Raw genomic sequence first — 22,719 nt, forward strand, 5'->3', positions numbered from 1 at the left:
ATCTATAAATTGGGGAAAGGTAAAACTATTCATGATAGAATTGAGTCACCTGGAAAATCATTTGGGAAAACAGCAAAAGTGAATCCCTACCTCACTCCTTAGACTAATAAATTCTAGTTGGAGCAATTATTAAAAATGAAACTATTAAGACTCTGGAAGAAACTACAAGAAAACTTGACTTATAACATGAAACCCAGAACCAAATGGAAAAACAGATAGACTGTATTAAAATGTAAAAATTTTACATGCCTAAAAACACCAGAAACAGAAGTCAAGGACAAGAACCAATATGTGAAAAAAATATTTTCAATCTGGTACTTAATAAACAATACTAGATAAAGTACAAAGTCCATTCAGACAACACACAAAATATCAATGAATTTCTAGATGCCCAATCTCCCTAACAATTAGAAGAAACACTACATTATTCACAAATGGAAAAAACTGACCAAAAAAAAGAAATATAAACTAAACCACAATAATAATTAGACACTATTTTCTTATTAAAAAACTGAAAAATATTTTCTGAAATACTCAGCTTTTGATTAAGACAGGGGAGTATATGGTTCTCGCCACATTGTTGGTAAAAGTGAAAATTGATACAACATGTTGAGGGGTGGCACTTTGAATTAACTAAAAACCAAAATCTTTTCTCACCCAGATGCATGCATAGTAATGTATAGGTTGTTAAGGTTGATAGAAACATTGTCTGCAATACTGAAAAACTGTAAACCATCCAAGGATCTATTAAGGGAAGTAAATAAATTAAGATTTTTTTGTTTGTTTGGGTTTTTTTTAAGGATATTTTTATAGTATGGAATACTAAACAGCTGTTTGTGTTTTGTTTTTTTTTTTAAGGTAAAATCTCTGTGTATTCATATGGAAAAATGATCAGGGTACATTAAGTCAAAAATGTAACTTGATACCAAGCAAGATACTGGGGAGCTCCTGGACACAAAACTATTCTGAGTTCCCCAATTCTTTGATTATAGGAGATTCAAGTAGGGAAGGAAGAGTATGGGAGACCAAGGATAAACAGTCAAGAGAAATAATAGTGCAGCCTTCAGGCAAGGTCCTGGTTTCCCATCAGTACAGAAAACAATATTTCTGAGCTGTTTTGCTGATACTGAAACACCCTCCAGGTGGGAGAAGTTAAGGACTAACAATGGTAAGCTGCCGACAAGCACGTAGACCCCAAACTGTCTGGAAACTGTAGGCTGATGATGCTGACTTCTACTTATCTCACCTCCAACCCATCAGAAGAATGTCCACGAGCTGATCACACCCTCTCTGAACCATTCCTATAAAACTCCTCACTATGGATGTGTGATTGAGGGCAATCTCTATAGTCTAGGAGGCTGGAAAAAAGAGTAAGAGGAATAAACTCAGAGGAAGACTCAGAGCTGAAAAATGCTTACTTAGTAAGTAAGAGCCATAAAAGAATTTACAGTACTCCAGTGTTTGGTCTAACATTGACTGCTCCTTTTCCATGAGCTTTCAACTCAATTTTTTTTTTTTCATTAAAAAATAACTCAAATGGTTAAAAAGAAGTGAATAAGAACTCATTACTCAGAAGATTTTTTCCTTGTTCAGCTTTGGCTATAAGACAACCATCCATCAAAGGAAGTGATAAGTGTATTAACTTGCTCTGTGCAATGGTTACATATTAGTAAAATCAAGGAGAGGCAGTTACATTTAAAATTTTTTAAGACATATAATACATAATAATTCCCTAAAATCCAAATTGAAGTCATGGAAAGATAATTAAAACCCTTAACTATCAAACCTAAGGGGACATTAACACTTCAAACCCCTTTCTTTTTTGAGTTAGGGGATTGGATGAAGGATCAGAAAATCATGTGACTTTTTTCAGATAGCTATTATGATTAAAATTGAACAATAGGCTTGAGGGTGAGGAAAGGCACAGTGAAGTGGAAAATTTCTGTTTTTCTCCTGGACAGGTTTCAATATAATTGCTTTTAAAAAATAAATTTTAAAAAAATCAGGAAAAGCACTCCCAAAAGGGAAAAAAAAAAAAAAAACCCTCTCAAACTCATTTCTTTATAAAAACAGTAAGTATTGGCAAAAAGAGTCAAAATTAACTTTTTCATTATTCTGGACATTAAGCAAAGGCTTGTAACAATACAATTTTTCTTGTCTCCTCAAGAAAAATGACTCAATCTCTGTAGGAAAAGAAAATCATGTGCAATTTTAACTTGCCCTATTCCCATTCCCACAGTAATCTTGAAATGTAACAATCTTGCTATCAGCAGCAACCTAGAAATCACTGAGGGAGGCAGAACAGATCTGACACTCCCCTGAAATCTCCATTCCCAAAGAACTGTATTTCTATAACTTATCTGGTAGCTCCCTAGAAACCCCCACTCACAGAACTGGTTTTTATTTGACCTAACCCAGCACATTCTCAGTGGAATAGCCTTGCCCCCACCCCAACACCAGTCCAAAACCATCTTTGGGTGGCCAAGATGGTGGGGTTGGCAGACACTGAGCTCACCTCCCCCACAGGCACACCAAAATCACGATTATTTCCAGAGTTAACGATTTATGACTGGTTGACTAGACTAGAAGAAAAGCTTTTCCACAACTAAAGATATAAAGAAGGAAGAATGAGACAGGTAGGAAGGACAGAGATCCAGTGTAGTCAAGACCCACACACACAGGAAACCTGAGAAAAGGAGGAAAATCACAACTGCAAAGGTTCTCCCCAAGGAACAAAGAGTTCAAGCCCCAAACTAGGCTTCCCAATCCGGGGTCCCACACAGGGAAGATGAGCTCCCAGAACGTTTGACTTTGAAGGCCGGGAAAGCCAGAGAGCAGAAGGGAACAGCAACTCCACTCTTAAAAGGATGCACATGAAATTTCACATGCTCCGAGCCCCAGGACAGAAGCTATATGTAAAGGAGTCTGGGTCAGACCCACTTGCTAAACTTGGGGCACCTCCTGGAGAGGCAGGAGACAAGGAGGACCCTCCCTCCCAGCGACATATACACTGGCACTAGCCGTTTTGGGGTGTTCATTCTACCATGAGGACACTGTGCTGGCAAGCCCCATTTTGGACTTCTCCCTATAGCTTGTTAGAACCAGAACCCCGACCCTCCCACTGCTAGGTGGACACCAGTCCTGAGATGACCCAGGCCAAGCAGCTAACTGGATGGGGACACGGCCCCACCCACCATCAAGAGGGCTACCATAGGACCCTCTTGAGCTTCAAGCTGCCAGGGACTCAGCCCCACCCACCAGAGGCCCCAGGATCCAGCTCCACTCCCGTGGGCTAACACTAGCCCCAGGACTCGCCACACCCACCAGTGGGTTGGCACCAGCCCTAAGCTAACCCGGGCCCTGGTCTAACCCACCAGCAGACCAACAGCAGCTCCAGACACTTTGGGCCCCTCAGCCAGCCTCCCTGGGATTCAGCCCTAGCCCGACCCACCAGCAGGTTAACACCAACTCCAGAAAATTCAAGAGCCCACGGTGAACTATGTTGGGACCTGACCCTGCCTACCAAGGCTATTATCAAAAAAAAAAAACAAAAAAAAAAAACCATGAATATCAAGTGTTGGTGAGGATGTGGAGAAAGGGAACGCATGCGCACTGTTGATGGGAATGTAAATTTGTATAGCCACTATGGAAAACAGTACAGTGATTTCTCAAAGAAATGAAAATAGAGCTACCATACTACTCAGCAATTTCACTTCCAGACATTTACTTCCCCGCCAAAAAAAAATAAATAAACTAAAAACACTAATTTGAAAAGATATATATGCCCACTGTTCATTCTAGTACTATTAACAACAGTCATGAAGGGCACTCCTTGGTGGCTCAGTGGTTAGGACTCCAAGCTGTCACTGCTGAGGTTCAGTCCCTGGCTAGGGAACTAAGATCTTGCAAATCATACAGTGCACCAAAAAAATATATATATATATAGCCATGATATGGAAGCAACCTAAGTGTTCATCAATAGATGAATGGATAAAGAAGATGTGGTATCTGTATACAATGGAATATTATTCAGCCAAAAAAAATAATTTCATTCTTTTTACTCATCCATTTGTGACAACATGAATGGATCTAGGGATTATGCTAATAAGTGAAATAAGTCAGACAAAGACAGATACTGTGTGATTTCACTTATATGTGGAGTCTCAAACACAAAACAAATGAACAAGCATAACACAGACTAGTCATAGATACAGAGAACAAACAGGTGATTTCCAGAAGGGAGAGGGATGGGAAGAGGAGGGATACAGGTAGTGGAGATTAAGAGGTACAACCTTCTATTTATAAAATAAATAAGTCACAGGGGTCTAATATACAGCATGGGGAATATAACCAATAATAATATTACACTGCTTTTGTATAATGATAGATGATAACTAGACTTCTGATCCTTTTATGATGCATAAAAAATATAAAATCACTCTTATATACCTGAAAATAATATAATATTGTAAGTCAATTATACTTAGACTTTAAAATATCACAAACCCTCACTGGCAGAAAAGAATAAAACCAAACAACAAAACCTCAGAAAAATCCATGGCAATTAACATCCCAGGTGCCTATGATAGCAATAGGAGTTGGGCAAATAAGGGGCTGTTGAACAAAACATTTTAAAAGAAAAATCTGGTGAATAAGAAGTTTTGGGGGGCTTTTAAAAGCTCAACCTACTCCTTGGAATCTAGAAAGCCACCTGCATGTACCAGGCTCTGACTATGTCCAGGGAAGACCTGAGAAGGTCCTAATTTTTCCACCTCTGACTAGCCGCGAGATTCTGCACAAGAAGAGAATGAAGGCTAAGGTGGGGTTGTGAAGGGCCTGTGAGAACACTGCAAGCAAGTCCCGAAATGCACAGAGGACCCCTTGAGGTTCCTACTGGGAACATGCTGGCTGGGAGACTCGCTGGCTCAAGAAATTTAAGGACATGCACCTCCAATCATTAGCTGTTCACCAGGCTAACGGAGCAAAGACTTCAGTGGCTGTACACAGCCAAGAATATCGACTCTATAACTAGTCCAGGGAAGTCACTAAAAAAACAAACAGCAACTACAGTAACACCCACAATCCCAAACAGCGACAACAACGAACCCTGGTTAGGGGGAGGGGAGGGAGGGGACGGTCTGATTATCAGAGTTTTCACAATACTTTATTTTAAAAGCAGTATGTAACCAACAAGAAAAAAAAAAACAACAACTACGAGACGTGCAAAGAAACAGGAGAATATGTTTCACACTCAGGGGTATTTGAAGCACATCAGTGAAGAACTGGCAACCTCTCGGTTCCCCTGCACCTGCAGGACATCTCTTATAATAGGCATCTCCTTGTTTTATTCACTATGTGCTTGCTGGTGCCATCAAAGAACTTTCTCTTTTTTTAGTCTGTTTTAGGAATTTTGATGACTGAATGTTTTCAAAATGACTTTTCTAAGAAAAGAAAGAAAAGAAGAAGAATTGCCAAACACAACTTTTGGCTGAAAAGAAACTCTTTGCACAGATAAAATTCTTGCCACACTTCATCATACAACTTGTTCTGCTACTTTCATGAAAAAGGGACCTCCTCAGGTCATTATCAGTCATCATCTGCTATGCAGACTGGTGCTGATAACAGAGACTCCTCAGGTTACCCTGAAGACATTTTTTAGCCCACCAGGCTTCTCTGTCCATGGGACTTTCCAGGCAAGCATACTGGAGTGTGCTGCCATTTCCTCCTTCAGGGGATCTTTTTAACCTAGGGATCAAACCCACATCTCCTACATTGGCAGGTGGATTTTTTATTGTATAGGCAGGTGGATTCTTTATCGCTGAACCACCAGGGAAGTCCTTTAGTTACAGAGGCAAGACCATTATTAGAACCAGATCTCTGAATTGCCACATCTTTTAAAGGATTTTGTCAGGAAATGGAAACATGGGGGAGATGACTGCGCTACCACTCAGAAGAGGGAATCTTTAAAAGCACTTGAACTAAGCAGAAGTTTCCTTTTCTCTATGAGAAAAACAAACCCCATTCTTGTTTGACTTGGGGGGGAGGAATATCCTTTAGTTGCATTACCTGCCAGTTAGTTACACTTACATGAATGAAGTAAATCTTTCCATTAAAATCTCTACAGTCACCATCATGGATGCTATTGAAAAATTATATGCTTTCTCAGCCAAGCTGCTGAGATGAAACAAAGAGAGCAGGACGGGCATCCTTCTAACTTTCTCATAAAAACAGTTTTTACAGCAGTTTTAGGTTCACAGCAAAACAGAGCAGAAAGTACAGAGATGTCACATACGCTCTCAGGCTCCACATATACACAGTCTTCCCCGCTTGTCAACACCCTATACCAGAGCGGTACACCGGTTACAATCTGTGAGCCTGCACTGACACATAATTATCACCCAAAGTCCATACTCTGCATTGTTTAACTCTTGGTGGTGTACATCCTATGCATTTTCACAAATGTATAACAAATCCACCATTATAGTATCATACAGAGTAGTTTCATTGCCCTAAAAATCCTCTGTGCTTCACCTCTTTATCCCTCCCTCTACACTAACCCATGGCAACCACTGATCCTCTTACTGTCTCCAGAATTTCGCCTTTTCCAGAATATCATACAGTTGGAATCATATAGTATCAGACTTTTTGGATTAATATCTTTCACTTAGTGATGTACATTTAAGGTTTTATAACTCATTTCTTTTTAGCGCTAAATAACATTTCATTGGTTATGGAATGAAGTTGGTTTTATAGTTCCACATCTTTTCATGGTTTCATAGCTCATTTCTTTTTAGTGCAGAATAATGTTCCATTGTCTGAATGTATCACAGTTTATCTATTCACCTACTGAAGAACATCTTGGTTGCTTCTAAGTTTTGACAGTTCTGAATAAAGCTATTATAAACATCCATGTGCAGGTTTTTGTGTGGACATAAATTTTCAACTCATTGGGGTAAATTATCAAGTAAAGAGATTGCTGGATTATACAGTAAGAGTATGTTTATTTTTTGTAAGAAACTACCATACTGTCTTCCAAAGTGACTATACCATTTTGCATTCCCACCAGCAACAAATGAGAGTTCCTGTTGCTGCTTACCCTTGCCAGCACTTGCTCTTGCAGCATTCTAGATCTCGGCCGTTTCTAAGAGGCATGTAGTGCTATCTCGCTGTTTTGTTTTGTTTTTCCCAATACTTTAATTTCAGAACAAAAAAAAAACACAACACACAATTTTCAAACCCCATGTCAAACATGGATAGGGATAGGGCTTGCTTGAGGCCTTTATATCCTGTCTTAGACAGAAGTACAGAAATAAAACCACTAGACATCAGCAGAGGGAACCACGTGGGCCAGGGCCACTAGGGCTGCTGCTGGGGGAGCCACGGGGATGCTATACAAAGGGAGCAGGCTGCCAGTAAAAACTCCTAATCTACTTCTTTCATGTGAGAGGCATCCTCGTCCCCCTCAAGGCGGGGAATCTCATCAGGAACAGCAGCACTGGGCTCCTCTGCCGTCACCTCGTCTTCATCAGTGCCCAGGCCAAGCTTGGTTATGCAGTAGATGTGGCTGGAGTGGGTCTGGGGATGCTCAAGCGGGAAGCCAGAGGAGAGCAGTGCCGTTTCAAACAGCAGCAGCACCAGGTCCTTGACGGCCTTGCCATTTATGTCTGCCTCTCGCCTTCTGCTGCAGGGTCTCCATGATGGGGTGGTCAGGACTGATCTCCAGGTGCTTTTTGGCCATCACGTGGTCCATGGTCGAGTTGTCCCAAAGGGCCTGAGCTTTCATGATGCACTTCATGTTGGCTGTCCAGCTGTAGGTGCTTGCCACAGTGCAGCAGGGTGAAGACACCATCTCCTGTTGGAGATCGTCGCCTTCTCCACCTTCTTAGCCAAGACCTCTTTCATGAGTTTGCAGAGGTTCTCAAACTTGGCCTTGCTCTCCTCCATCTTCTTCTTCTTCTCCTTGTGCTCAGGCAGCTCCAGGCCCTCCTTGGTCATGGAGACCAGACTCTTCCCATCAAACTCCATGAGCTGCTGCACACAGTGCTCATCAATGGGCTCCATCATGTACACCACCTCAAAACCACGCTTCCACACGTGTGCCACAAAAGCAGAGTTGGCAACCTGCTCTTTGCTCTCACCAGTGATGTAACAGATGGACTTCTGGGTCTCCTTCACGTGAGACACGTATTCTAAGAGAGAAGTCATCTCATCTCCAGACTGGGAGGTGTGATAGCGCAGCAGCTCAGAAAGGCATCGCCGGTTAGTGGAGTCCTCACGGATTCCAAGCTTCAGGATTTTAGAGAATGCCTCATAGAATTCCTTATATTTCTCCTTGTCTTCTGCCAGCTCAGAAAAGAGTTCAAGGCACTTCTTAACACTGTTCTTATGAATAACCTTCAAAATTTTGCTCTGCTGGAGCATTTCTCTGAAGATGTTCAGGTGAAGGTCTTCAGAGTCACCCACCCCATGGATGAAGTTGAGATATTATGGAATCAACTCATCACAGCTGTCCAGATGAAAACACGACAGACACACAGTTTGGTGTTGCTCTTTTCCTTTTTGTTCTCAAAGAGGAGCCTGACAGGGGATGAACAGCAGTGCTCTGAATTCCAATTGACCTTCTACAGAGAAGTGCTTTACTGCCAAGTGATCTTCCCAGTAATTGGTAAAACTCTTGTAGAACTCACCATATTCCTCCTGGGTGATGTCATCAGGGTTTCTGGTCCAAATGGGCTTGGTCTTGTTCAGTTCTTCCTGATCAATGTACTTCTCCTTTATCTTCTTTGTCTTCTTTTTCTTATCTTTGCCACTATCATCCTCCTCATCTGAACCCACATCTTCAATCTTAGGCTTCTCTTCATCATATTTATCTTCCTCTTCTTTCTCACCTTTCTCTTCTTCAGCCTCATCATCACTGATTTCCTTCTCATGTTCTTTCTCCAGATAGAATTTGATGGGATAGCCTATGAACTGTGAGTGCTTCTTTACCACTTCTTTGACCCACCTCTCTTCCAAGTACTCTGTCTGGTCTTCCTTCAGGTGGAGAATCACTTTGGTACTCCGGCCAATAGGCTCACCATGGTCAGCACGGACAGCGAAGGAACCCCCAGCAGAAGACTCCCAGGCATACTGTTCCTCATCGTTATGCTTTGTTATCACAACCACTTTCTCTGCCACTAGGTAGGCAGAGTAGAAGTTCAAAGTTCAAAGTGAAGTTGCTCAGTCGTGTCCAACTCTTTGCAACCCCATGGACTGTAGCCTACCAGGCTCTTCCGTCCATGGGATTCTCCAGGCAAGAATACTAGAGTGGGTTGCCATTTCCTTCCCCAGGGGATCTTCCTGACTCAGGGATCGAACCCAGGTCTCCTGCACTGTAGGCAGATGCTTTAACTTCTGAGCCACCAGGGAAGCCAAACAGAGTAGAAGCCCACACCAAATTACCCAATCATGGAGATGTCTGCACCAGCCTGAAGAGCCTCCATAGATGCTTTAGTACCAGACTTGGCAATGGTTCCCAACTTATTTACGAGGTCAGCTTTGGTCATGCCAATGACCGTGTCTACCAGAATTGGAGTATACTCCTGGGGGTTTGGGATGATGTCAATTTTCAGCTCTTTACCACTGTCCAATTTGGAAGGGTCTGTCAGGCTCTCATAGCAAATCTTGTCCAAGGCATCTGATCAACTCCAGAAGAAAAATTTCCTTGTTGGAATAGAAGGTATTAATAATAAGAGACATGAGTTGGGCATTTTCTGCCTCTAAGGCAAATGGCTCCACCTCCTCCTCTCCATGGTGCACTTCCTCAGGCAAGTTCAAGGATAGGGATCCAGGCACTAGAGAGCACTGAGCAGGCAATGGCTGCCTCAGGCTTACTTGCCACAAGAAGGCTGCAGAGGAGTGACTCAAGAGCCTCAGTTCAGTTCAGTTCAGTCGCTCAGTCGTGTCCGACTCTGCCACCCCATGAATCGCAGCACACCAGGCCTCCCTGTCCATCACCAGCTCCCAGAGTTTACTCAAACTCATGCCCATCGAGTCAGTGATGCCATCCAGCCATCTCATCCTCTGTCATCCCGTTCTCCTCCTGACCCCAATCCCTCCCAGCATCAGGGTCTTTCCCAATGAGTCAGCTCTTCACATCAGGTGGCCAAAGTATTGGAGTTTTTTTCAGCTTCAACATCAGTCCTTCCAATGAACACCCAGGACTGATCTCCTTTAGGATGGACTGGTTGGATCTCCTTGCAGTCCAAGGGACTCTCAAGGGTCTTCTCCAACACCACAGTTCAAAACCATCAATTCTTCAGCACTTAGCTTTCTTCACAGTCCAACTCTCACATCCATACATGACCACTGGAAAAACGATAGCCTTGACTAGATGGACCTTTGTTGGCAAGGTAATGTCTCTGCTTTTTAATATGCTATCTAGGTTGGTCATAACTTTCCTTCCAAGGAGTGTCTTTTAATTTCATGGCTTCAGTCACCATCTGCAGTGATTTTGGAGCCCCCAAAAATAAAGTCTGACACTGTTTCCACTGTTTCCCCATCTATTTCCCATGAAGTGATGGGACCAGATGCCATGATCTTAGTTTTCTGAATGTTGAGCTTTAAGCCAACTTTTTCACTCTCCTCTTTCACTTTCATCAAGAGGCTCTTTAGTTCTTCTTCACTTTCTGCCAGGGTGGTGTCATCTGCATATCTAAGATGATTGATATTTCTCCTGGCAATCCTGATTCCAGCTTGTGCTTCCTCCAGCCCAGCGTTTCTCATGATGTACTCTGCGTATAAGTTAAATAAGCAGGGTCCAAATATTTGCCATGCCCCAAATTCCCAATTTTGAACTCTGTAATAACTGCATATATCATTACAGAATGAAACATAAAATCATTTTCTTTAAAAATCAAGGTAAATCCACAGATTTTCTAGTTTCATTGCAATGCTTTTTAAAAAATCTTTTGAGATGTAAAGGGCCTTCAATACAAAAATCCCCAAATTTGGAAACAACATTTTTGTTAGAAAAAGAAACATTATTTTTAAATGACCACATTGACAAAGAACAGAAACTCCCTGCTCTTTCCCAGAATCTAGACTTTTTGCCTTTGGAAGATTGTAAGCGCTTGGTCTCAAGCCCAAACTTCTTATCAACTCCTTGGTTTCTTCTTATTGACCCCAATTAAATTCCCTTCCTGACTTTTAAACTCTGCCAGGAGTGAGGGGGCAGTGAGGATCATTGCTTTAAACTGAATTAAAACCAGTTTAATTCACCAAACTGATATAATTTCATTCACAGACCTTCTAGCTAAAATTCATCAAGTACATGAAATCAAAATGGTCCCATCCATGGTCTTCTTCCCAGAGCAGTTCCTCGTGACTGGGGCGACACCTGGAGCGACACAGATGGGAGGTAGCAGGACCAGGGAGTACACTCCAGTGTAAGGCCTTCTGAGGGGTACTTCACAGCCTCCTATGTTGCCAAGGATTCTGGGGCTTTGCTCCATCTTTTAGCTGTTTCCAGTTGAGAAAGCCTGCATTCTACAAGATGAAGAGTTAAGGATGGGAAGAATATGTCCTCTTCTGCAGTTTAAAAAAATAAAAATAAAATTTCTTCATGTCTTCTGCCAGATGGAAAGGTTCTCCTGGCTTGTGACCCAGGGGCAAATCTAAACCCCTTTCATGGGCCCTCAAGGCCAGTAAGACATGGCTTCCACCTCACCCACACCACCCTCCGAGGCATCACATATATGCCCCATAGATATGTCACACAGTTTTGTGATTGCTTTGTTTTGCCTTCACGTATTAGTTTCCCAGGGCCGCTGTAACAACATGTCACCAGCTGAGTAGCTTAAGCAACAGACATGTACTGGCAAACTTTCCTAGAGGCTACAATGAGATCAAGGTGTCAGCAGGGTTGGTTCTCTCTGAGGGCCATGATGGAAGATTTTGTTTCAGACCTCTCTTGAAGCTTCCGGTGGTTTTCAGGCCATCTTCAGCATACTTCAGCGTGTGGAAGCATCACTTTGCTCTTTGCCTTCAAGTTGATGGGGTGTTCTCCCTGTGCGTGTCTTTATGAAAAACAAAATTTAACTGAGTAAACATCAAAGATCTTATTGGCTCTGTACAAAGATTCATGATTCAAGATTCAAGCAGCATCAACAATCTAGCAGATGGAAAGTTTCCCTGAACAGTTATACAAGGCTAGAGATTTTATAGGCAGACTAGAGTGGGAATAAAGAAGTTGTACTAGACAAAAGAGCAGATTGTTTGTTGCAAGATGACTTTCCTTAGAGGGGATGGCAAGGGTCTGCCAGGCAGATTACCTGACTAATGTTGGTCAAGCGATTCTTGACTGACTAGAGTAAGATTCCACTTCTGGAAGAGCTGAAACTATAATTAAAGTCTTAGTTTGGTGATTTGGGGCTTAGCATAAATGACTCCATTAAGGGCCTGTTGTCTTTTCAAGATCTTCATATCATCTCCCTTCTATGCACATCTGATTCTGTGTCTAAATTTCCCTTTATAAGTACACCAGTCATACCGACCACGTGTGTGTGCGCATGTGGACAGTTGCTCGGTCATGTCCAACTCTTTGTGACCCCATGGACTGTAGCCCACCAGGCTCCTCTGTGCATGGGATTTCCCAGGCAAGAATACTAGAGCGGATTGCCATTCCCTTCTCCAGGGGATCTTCCCTACCCTGGGATCAAACCTGGATCTCCTGCATTTCAGACAGACTCTTTACCACCTGAGCCACCAGGGAAGCCCTTATTGCCTAATAAGGCCACACTCTGAGGTCCTGGGGGTCAGAGCTGGTGGGACACAGTTCAACCTGGACACTTGGGCGCACACTGAACAGTAAGAGCTTTGAGGACAGGTCTGTCCTGTCGCCCACTTTAGCCCCAGAGCCCCATTAACACCTGTCACATGTGTCAAACATTCAGCTAAGTATTTGCTAATGGGCTTCTCTGGTGGCTCAGACAATAAAGAAGCCGCCTGCAATGCGGGAGAACTGGGTTGGATCCCTAGGATGGGAAGAACTCCTGGAGAAGGGAATGGCAACCCACTCCAGTACTCTTGCCTGGGAAATCCTACAGATGGAGGAGCCTAGTAGGCTACAGTCCATGGGGTCGCAAAGAGTCGGACACGACTGAGTGACTTCACTCACTCACTCACTCACTCACTCAGAACTTCCATGCACAATCCAGCGATTCTACTTCCAGACATAAACCCAAAAGAGGTGAAAGCAGAGGCTTGAACAGATATTTGTACAGCACATTCATAACAGCATTATTCACAGTAGCCAGAGGTGGAAACAACCTCCCACTACATATCTTCTTCTATCTGAATTACTTGACCAGATGCTAGCACTTTTTTCTCTTCCAATTCTTCCTCCTCCTGCCGCTCCCCTTTCCCCAGTAAAGGAGGATTTAAAAATTCAGAAGTGGTTATCGTCGCCTTAAAGAGAAAATTATTCCAAGGAGAAGTGAACCATCCTCAGTGCTTACATGTACAACCAGGACTGGAGCAGAACTTTGAGCCTTGGTTGAGGAATTTCCCAATTCAAGTCAGGATCCATTGGAATTTGCTAATAAATTCAAGTTAACCATCTGCTCCTATGAGCCAAGGTTTTCAGATGTATATCAGTTAAAACAGCTGTTAGTTTCTGAAAGTAAAGCAGCGGCATGAAAAAAGAAAAAAGGATGGAAACACCTCTTAGTGAACTTTGAATCACATACTCCAGAGGCTCATACTGAATACAAGGGATTAGCTCAAAAACTACTTGAACTTAATCCAGAGCTTTTCCCAAAAACTGTAGACTGGACAGAGATTCAACAGTGTAAGCAAAGATCAAACGAATAAATTCTGGACTATTAAGAACGGTTTGGGGGGAAAAAAAGAAAAAATTTAAGCAATATTATGGCTTGAAACCTGAGTCATTCTCTAACCACCAATATGACCCTTTGCTTAATTCTGTCTTTTCAGAAGGCTTAGATGAGGATTTGGCTACTTAGTCAAAAGACAATCTAGGTAGGTCTGAGTTATACATACATGCTCTTGTTATACTGGCTGACCAACTTTTCAAAACCATTAAAAGAAAAAAAGGAGGTATCTATGAAAAGTATGAACCTTCAACTGCACCAATTAAGTACACAATGCCTGTTGAAGGTTCATCGACCCCCAACTGGTTTAATTCCCAACCAGCAGAGAAGCTAGCTTGAAAGAAAATAGTAATAAGTCCTGAGGAAATAAGTCCTATTTGAAGAACCTGATTTTTGCTCCCTGATACCTGAGACCAAAGCTGTCAGGATCACTTACCTAGACCATCTCTAATTTTTGAAACTGGAGGGGGACAAAAGAGTATGAAGCCTTTAAAAAATTTTTTTTACTCCAACTGCTATTTACAAACTAGTGAGTTATACATTGTCATATCTGACTCATGACTAGGTTTAGAAAATGAAGTTAGGTCTCTCATTGTATCTGTCTGAATATATGTATGTCTTAAGAGTCGTCAATATAATAATCAGTATAATACTTTCATTGTGCCTAGGTTTAATATAAGCTAAGATTTTATTATATGTTGCAAATTTGTCAGCAAGGAAAATAACTCAATGTGAAGAAACTTTTAAGGAAAGAAAACGTAATAAGATAAGAATTGTAAAGAGATACAAAAAAATGGAATAAGATAATGGAATAAGAGAAAGTTCATTGAATAGCTAGTCTCTCCTAAACAAGATAAGGCACTGAAACATTTAACACCAAACATTGGTTCCCTCTTACAGAAGACCTGAAGGTGTTTTGGAAAACTAATGAGTATGTTTGGTGCCATCAGGAGAGGTTCTCTACAAGAAAGCAAATATTTTTAGACATTTTTTCTAAATTATCTAAATTAATATCACAGGTATTTATGTTCATCAATCTACAGAATACTAATATAAATGACAGTTGATGGTTGCTTAAGGAAAGTAGGCTGCGTATTCTCAGTAAAGATGGCATGTAAATGGAATTGCATTTTATTAAGAAAAAAGGAAGTAGGTCTGGTTTACAGATGACTGTTTCTGAATGGGCAAATTAAGTGATAGCTACAGAAAGTGAGGAAGGTTTGCAGAAAGCAGACCCCAAGAAAAGAATTTCATGCATGGTACAAGTTTTCTTAAGATGCTGAACTGCCTTTGATAACAGATTTTAAGTTTATTTACCTCTTAAGTGATCTGTTCTGTAATTGGCCTTTGGAACTTTGGTACTTTAGCTAAGTGAATAACTGTTGTTTCACAGTGACCTATGATCCTATCTGACTGAGTGTTCTAAACTCTTCTGATATTTATTGACAAAATTTTCTAAATCAAAATTTAATGAAGTCCTTTGACTTCTAGTTAACTTTGGGATGCTTCAAAGGGCCCCTGAAACAGCCCAAAGAGAGATATTAAACTAATTGGGTTTTTTTGGCACATTAAATAACATGGGAAGTATTGTCAATAAGTAATAAATCTTCTTAGGTTATGTTGTTGTTTAGTTGCCCTGTTGTGTCCAACTCTTTGTGACCCCATCGACTGCAGCACACCAGGCCTCTCTGTCCCTCATCATCTCCCAGAGTTTGCCCACGTTCATGTTCATTGCATCAGTGATGCCATCCAACCATCTCATCCCTGACACCCTCTTTTCCATCTGCCCTCAATCTTTCCCAGGATCAGGGACTTTTCCAGTGAGTCAGCTGTTCCCATCAGATGACCAAAATACTGGAGTTTCAACTTCAGCATCAATCCTTCCAACTAGTATTCAAGGTCGATTTCCCTTAAGATTGACTGGTTTGATCTCCTTGCTGGCTAAGGGACTGTCAGGAGTCTTCTCCAGCACCACAGTTCAAAGGCATCAATTCTTCAGAGCTCTGCCTTCTTCAAGATCTAGCTCTCACAACTGTATGTGACCACTTAGGTTATATTGTACAGTAAATATTAGTAATGTAGATATCCTAGAAATTATATGGAGTTTCTAAAATTCTGAAATGGAGTAAAATGTTATCAGTCATAACTCTAGTTACTGTCTACAAGTGTTGTATGTCACAGCAGTGACCAAGTTACTTTGTCAATTGAATTGCCATCAGATTTTAAATGTGTCTTTTTAAGTCTGTTGTCATTGTGGTTTCACTGATGCCTTTGCAAAAGCACTTCCTTTTTAAGATTAACAGAAAGAACCTTCTGAAGTTTCTAACCTTCAGGACCAGAATGCTGAACTGAGTGAGAAATGAAAGAATCCTAATGGGGAAAAACCTGATAGCTTTATAAAGCTGTTAACAAAAAGAGTTAGTTACAGAAGACAGTGAACAGATGAACATCATTACAATTTTTATGGTTTCCATCTGAAAAACTGTTGGGTTGACTCTGTGTTTTCCAGGTATAAGGAAAACCTTCCCCTCCAACTAATCATGGCTTACAATAATTTGGTAAATTATACATTTGTAAGCAGAATTGAAACATTTATCCTTTTTCTCTATCTGCTCCTCCAGAGATTAGAAACCCTCAGGTTCCCAGAAGCTTTATCACGTAAATTAGGAGGGCTCCCTCACTAGCAGGTCAGAAATTTCAAGGTATATTGGGTACCTTGTTAAGGGAGGAATTCACCTAGATCTCTTAAGTCCTTGGCATGACTCTCCCAGCCCAGAAAGGTGTGTTTTGGTTTTTTTTTTTTTTTTAAGTTCAGTCTGCGACTCCTTCCAAAACTTTCGGCAAAGCAAAAAGCCTGTATGATAAATTATAGTTACATAAATTATCAGGCCATGGTTTTTTGAGACCAGACTTATTTTGCAACAAATTAGGTCTTCCCCAATGGCTCATCAGGTAAAGAATCCACCTGCAATGCAGGAGACACTGGAGATGCAGGTTCAATACTGGGTTGGGAAGATCCTCTGGAGGAGGGAGGAAATGGCAAACCATTCCAGTATTCTTGCCGGAAAAATCCCATGGACAGAGAAGCCTGGCAGACTACCGTCCATGGGGATGCAAGAGAGTCAGATGCAACTGAGCTACTAAGCACTCAGGTGTGACAGCTGGCTTCCCAGGTGGCGCAGGGGTAAAGAGGCCACCTGCCCGTGCAGGAGACGTGGGTCCTACCTGTGGGTGGGAAGATCCCCTGGAGAAGGCAATGGCAACAGACTCCAGTTTGTTGTTGTTGTTGTTTTAATGTTTTAGTTGTGTGTATCTTAAAAACCTAAGTACAGAAGGTTTACTTTGTGAGTCAAGTATTTTTTCTTTATTTGGGTCCAGGCTGTAAATCATCTTCTTATAGGAGCTCCCTTCTTATAGGATGGTCCAATGTGATTTCCTCAAAGGAGGTAGCCAGCCAGCCTCATTGTGGCTCTTTACATCATCAAAGAATATGTCTCTTGCTCAATGGTGTGCAGCTAAAGGGATTGTTTGGGAGAAATGAGACCTTGCTGGTGCTGGAGGATCTCCTGTGGAGGTGTGGCTCAGCAGCGGCTCGCCATGGGAATGGGGGCACTGGCAGCAACAATCCTGGAAGATGCCCCTTCACCCACTCCATATTCTTGCCTGGGAAATCCTATGGACAGAGGAGCCTGGCAGGCTACAGTCCATGGGGTCGCAAAAGAGTCAGACATGACTTAGCGACTAAACAACAACAAAATGTGGACATATTTGGTAGAAATTAGGATAATTTTAGAAAGAAAGAGATTATGTTTCAAAAAAATGTTAAATTACAGTTTTGTTCATGGAGGTCTGCACTTACTGACTCATTTCCCAGAGAGTTCCTTGTTGTTATACTATATTATCATAAAGGTAATTGAATTACTAAAAGGACACTCTAAGCTTTGTTTCTGAAGCTTATCTCAGTAATCTTTGAATGAAAATCAGATGCCCCAGGACCTGCAAACAGGGCGATCATGTATATTAGAAAAGATACAATATAAAGGATTGTTTCCAAACTGGATGGAAAAACTTTTTATCAGGTGCTGTTAACTAGCTCATGCACAGTGAATCTGAAGGGAAATTGACTCTTGGATTAATTCCCACTTCTAAAGGCCCCTACATCAGACTGGTCTATAGAGAGGAAGGCTGACCTCAAACCCACCTTAAAATAAAGCTCAAACAGAGGAAACTACACCCACACCATGAGAAGAAGATGACATCAGAAGTGACAGCTTACCCAAGATGCTGGACCTGATCATAAGATTATTTATAATATTCTCTGGACTTCTTGCTGCTGCTGCTGCTAAGTCGCTTCAGTCATGTCCGACTCTGTGTGACCCCATAGACGGCAGCCCACCAGGCTCCCCCATCCCTGGGATTCTCCAGGCAAAAACACTGGAGTGGGTTGCCATTTCCTTCTCCAATGCAGGAAAGTGAAAAGTGAAAGTGAAGTCGCCCAGTCCTGTCTGACTCTTAGCAACCCCATGGACTGCAGCCCACCAGGCTCCTCCGTCCATGGGGTTTCCTAGGCAAGAGTACTGGAGTGGGTTGCCATTGCCTTCTCCATCTTGACTTCTTAGATCTTTGCATATAAATCAAATGTTTTTCTCTCATGGACACGATTCTATGCTAATTTTAAAAATCAATCCAATTGTTGGGTTTGCAGCCAATTATCTGTATCTAATACTTCTAGACTACTTTGATGGATTTCTCCATTCCAAGGCTCTAATTGGCCCTAAGGAACTTTATTTAAAAAGAAAGGAAATTCAGTCCTGTTCAGGCTACTTTTCGTATTACTAGAATTCTCTCACCTGGCCAGTTAGTAATACCTGCTCTGATTCTGGCCATAAATATGAATTTTCCTCTAAAGTTACTCAAGCTCAGTCAGAGCAACAAGCAAAAATTCAGCCAAGGAATTAAGGAATAAAAGCTCCCACAATTATGGGATGGGTTTATGTGATTAACACCAGGCTATCATCATTTAAGTTTTAAGGCCTTCCTTTATCTTGAGAACAATTAAATCATACTAAGAATAACTATCCTAGTAACACTAGGAAATTGGGCTGGGAGGCTATGGACTGTGCGGATATACAATTTCCCTGAAAAATAAAGATTGGTGCAGAATAAACTAAGTCAGACAACCTGAGACTATATTGGGCTATACTTAATGAAAGTTCTCGGCTTAATTCTTACTTATGACTTTAATAATACTGCTAGCTATGTTATTGTACTTTGCCTGTTTTACAAGATTGTTGTTTCTTGCATTACCAAATGTGTGACAGAAACTTTAATGAAAATAATGATGACTAGGTGATTTAAAGAAGTTGATCAAATCTATAGTTCTATATGCAGTCAATTGGAGAAAGAAATGGCAACCCACTCCAGTATCCTTGCCTGGAGAATTCCACGGACAGAGGAGCCTAGTGGGCTACAGTACATGGGGGCTCAAACAGTCGGACACAACTGAGCAACTAACACTATGTGATCAATGATTGTAATGGTGTAACTCTAGATATGAGAAGATACAACAAGAGGGAATTTTTCCTGGACCATACCAGATTAAGAGAGGTAGGTGGTCCAGAGCCCTTTGGTTACTGTTGATAGACCTAGCCCAGTAACAGCGCACTGAGCAGCCCATCAGCAAAATCTCTGCCAGATCCAGGACCGAGCCTTTGGAGCACTGTGGGACGAAATGGTCAGGAAATGCCTTCCAAGGTACAGTTGGATTTATGACCATGAGAGAGACCTGTCAACTACAAACTGGCACTTGCCATCTACCTCTACAAGGATTAAACCTCGTACTGCTGCAGCTGCTGGCTTTCAACACCCCCTGAAAGGAGTTCAGGGCGGAGAGCAGAAATGAGGCGCTCTGTGTCGGAGGAGGAGGGATGTTGTGGGGAGATGGGGACTGGAAGGACAGGTCTTCAGACAGATATTTTCAGGAGCTGATTTTATGAGCCCAATTCTTGTATTTCCTCACATCTAGAAAAGCACTTAAGTCCTTCATAGTGACGACTATTTCCTGTGACTCGTGAAAGCTTCCAGAAACAAGCAGAAATTTTCTGGAAAAAATAGGGACTTGATTGCATGTACTCTCCCTTCACCAAAATCACATATTCCCCTTCCCCCCTACCTCTTTGGAGCAGTTTCTCAGAGCTATTTGAGGTGCTATTTCCCAGGCTACAGTCCTTATTTTTGCCCCAAATAAAACTTAACAGCCCCCCCCCCAAAAAAGCAAACCTTAACAGCCAACTCTCAGGCTGTGCGTTTTTTTTAAGTCAGCCCTCCCACAGCCCCCAAAGCACACCGCCGCCCTCGCTCCCTCCTCTCACCTCGTTTCCTTTCCACTTCCTCTCTCTTCCCTCTTGCCCTACTGACAACTGACAACTGGCAACCACAAGCCCACAGAAACAACGTAACCCTCTTTAGAAAAAATTTAAAGAGGCGAGATCAGCGAAGACCTAGAAGCGGAGTGGACCCTCCAAATCCTCCCGCGCACCCCCCAAAGAGCAGCCCATCACCGACAGTGGGACCACGAGCGCCCAGGCTCCCTGGTCGGGCCGGGACCGCGACCGATGCCCTCTCCCCGGGGGGAACAACCTCGTCACTGTTCCCGCCCGGAGCGAGTGCCAGCCGCCAGCCGCGCCCGAGCCGCCCCGCCGGCCAGGGTCGGATGGGGTGACCGCGGGGGTGTGCGCCTGGCCGTGTGGGGCCAGCCTCGGGAGAGCCCGCCCCGGCCCGGCCCAGCCCCGCCCGCCGGCCCGCGCAAGCCTCCTTCGACTCGCCGCCGCCCTCCTCCGACCGCCCGTCTGGCTCGCACTCACCGGCGCTCGCACTCTGGCCACCAGCCGCAGCCATGGATCCCCGAGCCGCGCGCGCCTCGGCGCTGGGACTCCTCGCGCTGGGCGCGCTGCTGTGGCCCGCGGCGCGCGCCTGGGAGCTCACCATCCTGCACACCAACGACGTGCACAGCCGCCTGGAGCAGACGAGCGAGGACGCGAGCAAGTGTGTCAACGCCAGCCGCTGCGTGGGCGGCGCGGCGCGGCTCGCCACCAAGGTGCACCAGATCCGCCGCGCCGAGCCCCACGTGCTGCTGCTCGATGCCGGCGACCAGTACCAGGGCACCATCTGGTTCACCGTGTACAAGGGCGCCGAGGTGGCACACTTCATGAACGCCCTGGGCTATGACGCCATGGTAAGGCCGAGAGCCCGGCAGGCTGGGGAGCCCCCGGGGTGGAGTGCCCGATCGAGAGAGAAGCCCGGGTGAAGCAGCCGCCGATGGCGAGGCCGTGGGTGGCGAGCCTCGGACCCGGGCGCAGAGCGATGTGGAGAGAAAGCGAGACTCCCGTCGGTCTTCCAGGTGGATGCAGACAGAGACGCCCCTTGGCTGATTCTTCTTAAATGGACTGATGTTGTATCTCCACCAAGAGATTGGGTATTTAGAGGAGCGGGACTCGGACTTGCCAATGAGGAGGTTCAGCTGGGATGTGTAGGACCCCAGTTACCCTGGGCCCTGGACCGAGGTAGACCCGTCACATATCTTTCATTTACTGCTTGGTCTTTGGAAGAAATGCTTTATCTCCAGTTAATTGGAAGGGAGACAAACTCAGGGTCAAAGAGCTTAAGGGCATTATCCGGTCGCCTGCTCCAGGACAGCGAGCGAGACAGGACAGCAGGCCCCAGATCCCTCTGACCCCAGAGCTTAAGCGTAGTTAAGTTCACCGTCTTGGGGAGAATCCCAGCTGGACACCTTCTGTGTGCAGCTGACTTTCTCTGTGTCTTAGTTCCTGCCTCTAGAAAACAGGATATTAATCCTGTCTGCTTTCAGAGGGTTGTCTGACACACAGCTGTTGTTTAGTTGCTAAGCAGTGTCCGACTCTTATGCGGCCCCATGGATTGTCATCTGCCAAGCTCCTCTGTCCATGGGATTTCCCAGGCAAGAATCCTGGAGTGGGTTGCCATTTCCTTCTCCAGGGCATGTTCCCCACCCAGGGATCAAACCCGCATCTCCTGCGTTGGCAGGTGGATTCTTTACCACTGAGCCACCTGGGAAGCCCGCTTCAGAGGGTTGGCTGGCATGTGGTATGGCCTCTTTAAAGGTTAGTTATTATTATTACCAGACACTGTCGTAGAGGTTTACAAACAGAAATAAAGAGACTTCCCTAGGGAAGCCAAAATGCTGAAAGCACTGGGTTTCAAAGAATTTCAGTAAAACCAGTTTGGCAGCAGAGATGTAGGAAGAGTCCCACCTAAGAGATGAGAGGCTGTTAAAACCTGTGCAAGAGTTGAAGTGCCAGTTCCCCAGTGCTCTGTTAAAGGTGATGCCTTATTTGTTGGTCTGAATTCTAGAAAAGGAGCAGAGAGGAGTGCCACAGTAATAAATAGGTATGACTTTTGTAAGTCAAACCAATGCCCGAGTTTAGCCCTGTGTAAAATACTAGAGTGAAGGGATTCTGTGTGGTGAAACTGGGGGAAGAAATCCTAGGAGTTTTACACGAGGAACAGAGCACAGGGTCCAGGGAGATGTGGTATGTGGATATGGGAAGGCGGGGAGATGTGTGGTCCTGCCTGGGATATAGCAGGCTAACGGTATACTTTGTATCAGAGGAACACAGAGGTCGAAAAAGCACAGTGCTGTATTTCTCCCCCTGGAAACTTGGAGAGAGGAGGACAGGAAAGATATAGGAGGGTAGACTTTTTTTTTTTTCCAGGAAAGCGCATTGTAGGGAGATGAAAGGACAAAGAGGTCCTCTCTATCTGATCGTTGGTTTTAAGGTTATCAGGAACACTCAGAGCCGCTGCAATTCAA

General features: G+C 43.5%; 1 protein-coding gene and 1 pseudogene across 3 annotated transcripts in view; one reads left to right on the top strand and one right to left on the bottom strand.

Annotated features, from left to right (window-relative positions):
- Positions 1-7,310: 7,310 nt before the first annotated feature.
- On the bottom strand, positions 7,311-20,768 carry LOC122422529 (annotated as a pseudogene). The gene is made up of 3 exons (XR_006263871.1): positions 20,410-20,768; positions 9,427-9,901; positions 7,311-9,196 (listed from the first exon to the last, which is right to left on the bottom strand). The product of XR_006263871.1 is annotated as a heat shock protein HSP 90-beta-like (transcript).
- Positions 20,676-22,719, top strand: part of NT5E (5'-nucleotidase ecto) — a 60,753-nt gene continuing 58,709 nt past the window's right edge. Inside the window, exon 1 of one of the 2 annotated variants that reach the window (XM_043439030.1) lies at positions 20,676-21,105. In XM_043439030.1, the coding sequence (XP_043294965.1) occupies positions 20,767-21,105 (339 nt within the window). In that variant the 5' untranslated portion in view covers positions 20,676-20,766. The remainder of the gene's footprint in view (positions 21,106-22,719) is intronic. The other variant, XM_043439029.1, reaches the window with a different exon arrangement.

The sequence above is a fragment of the Cervus canadensis genome, chromosome 20 (genome assembly GCF_019320065.1).
Source record: "Cervus canadensis isolate Bull #8, Minnesota chromosome 20, ASM1932006v1, whole genome shotgun sequence".
Lineage (NCBI taxonomy): Eukaryota > Metazoa > Chordata > Mammalia > Artiodactyla > Cervidae > Cervus > Cervus canadensis.